The sequence below is a fragment of the Plasmodium gallinaceum genome (genome assembly GCF_900005855.1).
Source record: "Plasmodium gallinaceum strain 8A genome assembly, contig: PGAL8A_v1_70, whole genome shotgun sequence".
Classification (NCBI taxonomy): Eukaryota; Apicomplexa; class Aconoidasida; order Haemosporida; family Plasmodiidae; genus Plasmodium; species Plasmodium gallinaceum.
In genome coordinates, this window is record NW_021628231.1 from 109595 (window position 1) to 112269 (window position 2675).

Consider the following 2675-nt stretch of genomic DNA (forward strand, 5'->3'; position numbering starts at 1 on the left):
TTATAAAATATCTTACCACTTTAATTTAAATAAGAAAATGTTTTATTTTATATAATGAACGGATTAATCCAATTTTTTATAGTAAATTTAAATAAAAATGTTTTTTTTAGTGTACAATTAGGAATCCGAAATAAAATTTCATTATAGATAATTTTTTATTTTTAAATATCCTCTAAAAATATAAATAATTAAGAAAATTTCAAATGAAAATTCATTTATTTTTACTATATCATTTTTATTTTTTGGTAATATTATTTAGATTAAATAAAATAAAAAGCATTTTATTATTTTTTTTTTTTTTTTTTTAATTTTTTATAGATCATAATAGTAGTATATATTTACTTTTGTTGCATTGATCCATATTATAACACAAAGAAGTATTTAATTTTATTTTTTTTAAAAAAAAAATATTACATATTTATAATAAAATTAATAATTCTTTTTTATATTTTATCAGATATAAACTCAAATTTATAAGGCATATAGAAATACAATTAACAAGAAATTTAGCAGAATTATATGATATTAAAGATGAGGATATTATAAATTCTTCAGGTCTTTCAATGAAAGATATACAATTATTATATAACACAAAAGAAGCAAAACATGAAAACACATTGGATGAAGGCTATTTTGGAGATTCAAGAAATTTATTTGTAAAATTAATAGATACATTATTTATAAAAAATTATTACAAGTACTTAGAAAAAGATAAAAATCTTATTAGATCTATATATAACACATTGGAAGCTACCAGTTGCGAAGTGTTAAATATTTTAGAAAGCTCGCTTGATGATGCAGAAGATCATATTAATATTATATTTCAGGGACTCAACTCTTCTGATAAATCTGAATTGCTAAGATTTAGTGATGTAGAAATCACCCTAAGCCACAATGGAGATGACATGGATCTATTAATTAATGAGCAAGATGCACATGAATACTTAGAACAGATAAAATTTAGTGGAGAGATTCCTTTAAGGTTAGAAAATTCCTTTGACTATTTTAGCAAATTAAATGAAAAGAATGACATATTTTTTTCTAAACTTAGTAATGGTATTTTTAGTTACACAATTTATACTTTTCATTATATTAAATTACGTAAAAATAAGTTTCCTCTTAATTATATTTATGAAGATAAGTCTGATATTATTGATTACTATAGATATGAAATGGAAAATATTTTTAATGAATTTACTAATTCCATATTTTTATTTAATTATAAAAGATATACTACAATTATATCTACAAAAGAATATGTTAATGAATTTAATAACCTAATTAATAATAAAATTAGAGAATTAGATCGCACAATAGAAGAAAAAACACATAAATTATTTATGGTATTAAATAAGATATTATATGGAGACATAAAATGTATAATATCATTTATTGCATACATATTTGAAATAAATCTTTCGAAAAATAAGTTTAAACTAGATAAAATTAAAGAAAAATATAATAAGAAGTTATTTCAACATAAGATTTTAAATGAAATATATTATTTATTTTTACAAGAAAAAGAAGAGATAAAAGAATCCTTAATTGAATTTAAAATCTATATAAATGATATTTTTGGTTTCGATGTGAATAGTACTGGTATTAGATCATTAGTAAGCAAGCTTTATGGATCGATTGATGTAAAACGAACCCTAGAGATATTTGAAGTTATTGTATTCTCATTATTATGTAAGAAACAAATTAATGAATATGCAGATTTTATACAATTACTTAAAAATGAATCGAAAAATGGAAGGTTAGATAAAAAAAAATTTATAGGTACCCAAAGAAGAATAAGTGAAAAGGTTTTATTTATTCCAAAAAATAAATCCGAAAATTTAATATTAAAATATGCTGAAATTTATGAAAGAAATAGTTTTCTTAATAATATTAAGCGTTGCTGTAGTCATTTATCTTCAGTACTACGGGACTTGGATGAAGGAATATATAAGTTTATTATATTTAGATTCTTAATATACTCGTTAAATAATGAGTTGAATAAATCAAAAAAACATTATTTCAGTTCTAAAAAAAAAGAAATATTGAACAAAAATGTTATATTATATTTTCTGTATGATATTATGAACTTTGATAGTAGTTATGAAAAAAAATATAAATATATTTTACTTAGTGATTTTAGTTGAAAAAAATAGTATTTACAAATAAAAAAAAATATGTACATTATTATAATTACTTTTAAAACATTAATTTTTATTTTCATTCTGTTTTTGATTTTTCAATGTGATATTTAATTAAATGTGAAGTACACTAAACTGTCATGTTAATGTGTATGAGGTAGGGTCACTTATATTATTTTATTTATTATAAAAATAAATATTGTATATAACACATGATCCTAATTTAATTATATAACATATAACAAATGATTTACTTTACATTAAATTTAAAATTACTTAATCAATTATATGTTAAATAAATAGTTTATTATTCTTAGTTCTCTAAAATTTTATAACAGCGTCAATATTGTTTAATAAAAATAATTATATAATTTTGTTAAAGCTTAAATAATTTATTACAAGTATCCCAAATATAATATACATTTATCCTTAATAAAAGTTAATCTTTTCTTGATAAAGTTTATTTCTTTTGATAATTGATCATTCATTATTAAATTAAAAAAAAAAAAATTATTTTTTATTTTACGTTCTTTACGC

The 2675-nt window shown here is 19.1% G+C and overlaps 1 protein-coding gene across 1 annotated transcript; it reads left to right on the forward strand.

Moving 5' to 3' along the window:
• Positions 1 to 203: 203 nt before the first annotated feature.
• On the forward strand, positions 204 to 2144 carry PGAL8A_00187300 (fam-f protein; the record flags this gene model as incomplete). The annotated part of the gene is made up of 3 exons (XM_028670556.1): positions 204 to 245; positions 319 to 377; positions 458 to 2144. The coding sequence occupies 3 exons, from the start codon at positions 204 to 206 to the stop codon at positions 2142 to 2144; spliced, it is 1788 nt and encodes a 595-aa protein (XP_028527296.1).
• Between the last annotated feature and the right edge of the window lie 531 nt (positions 2145 to 2675).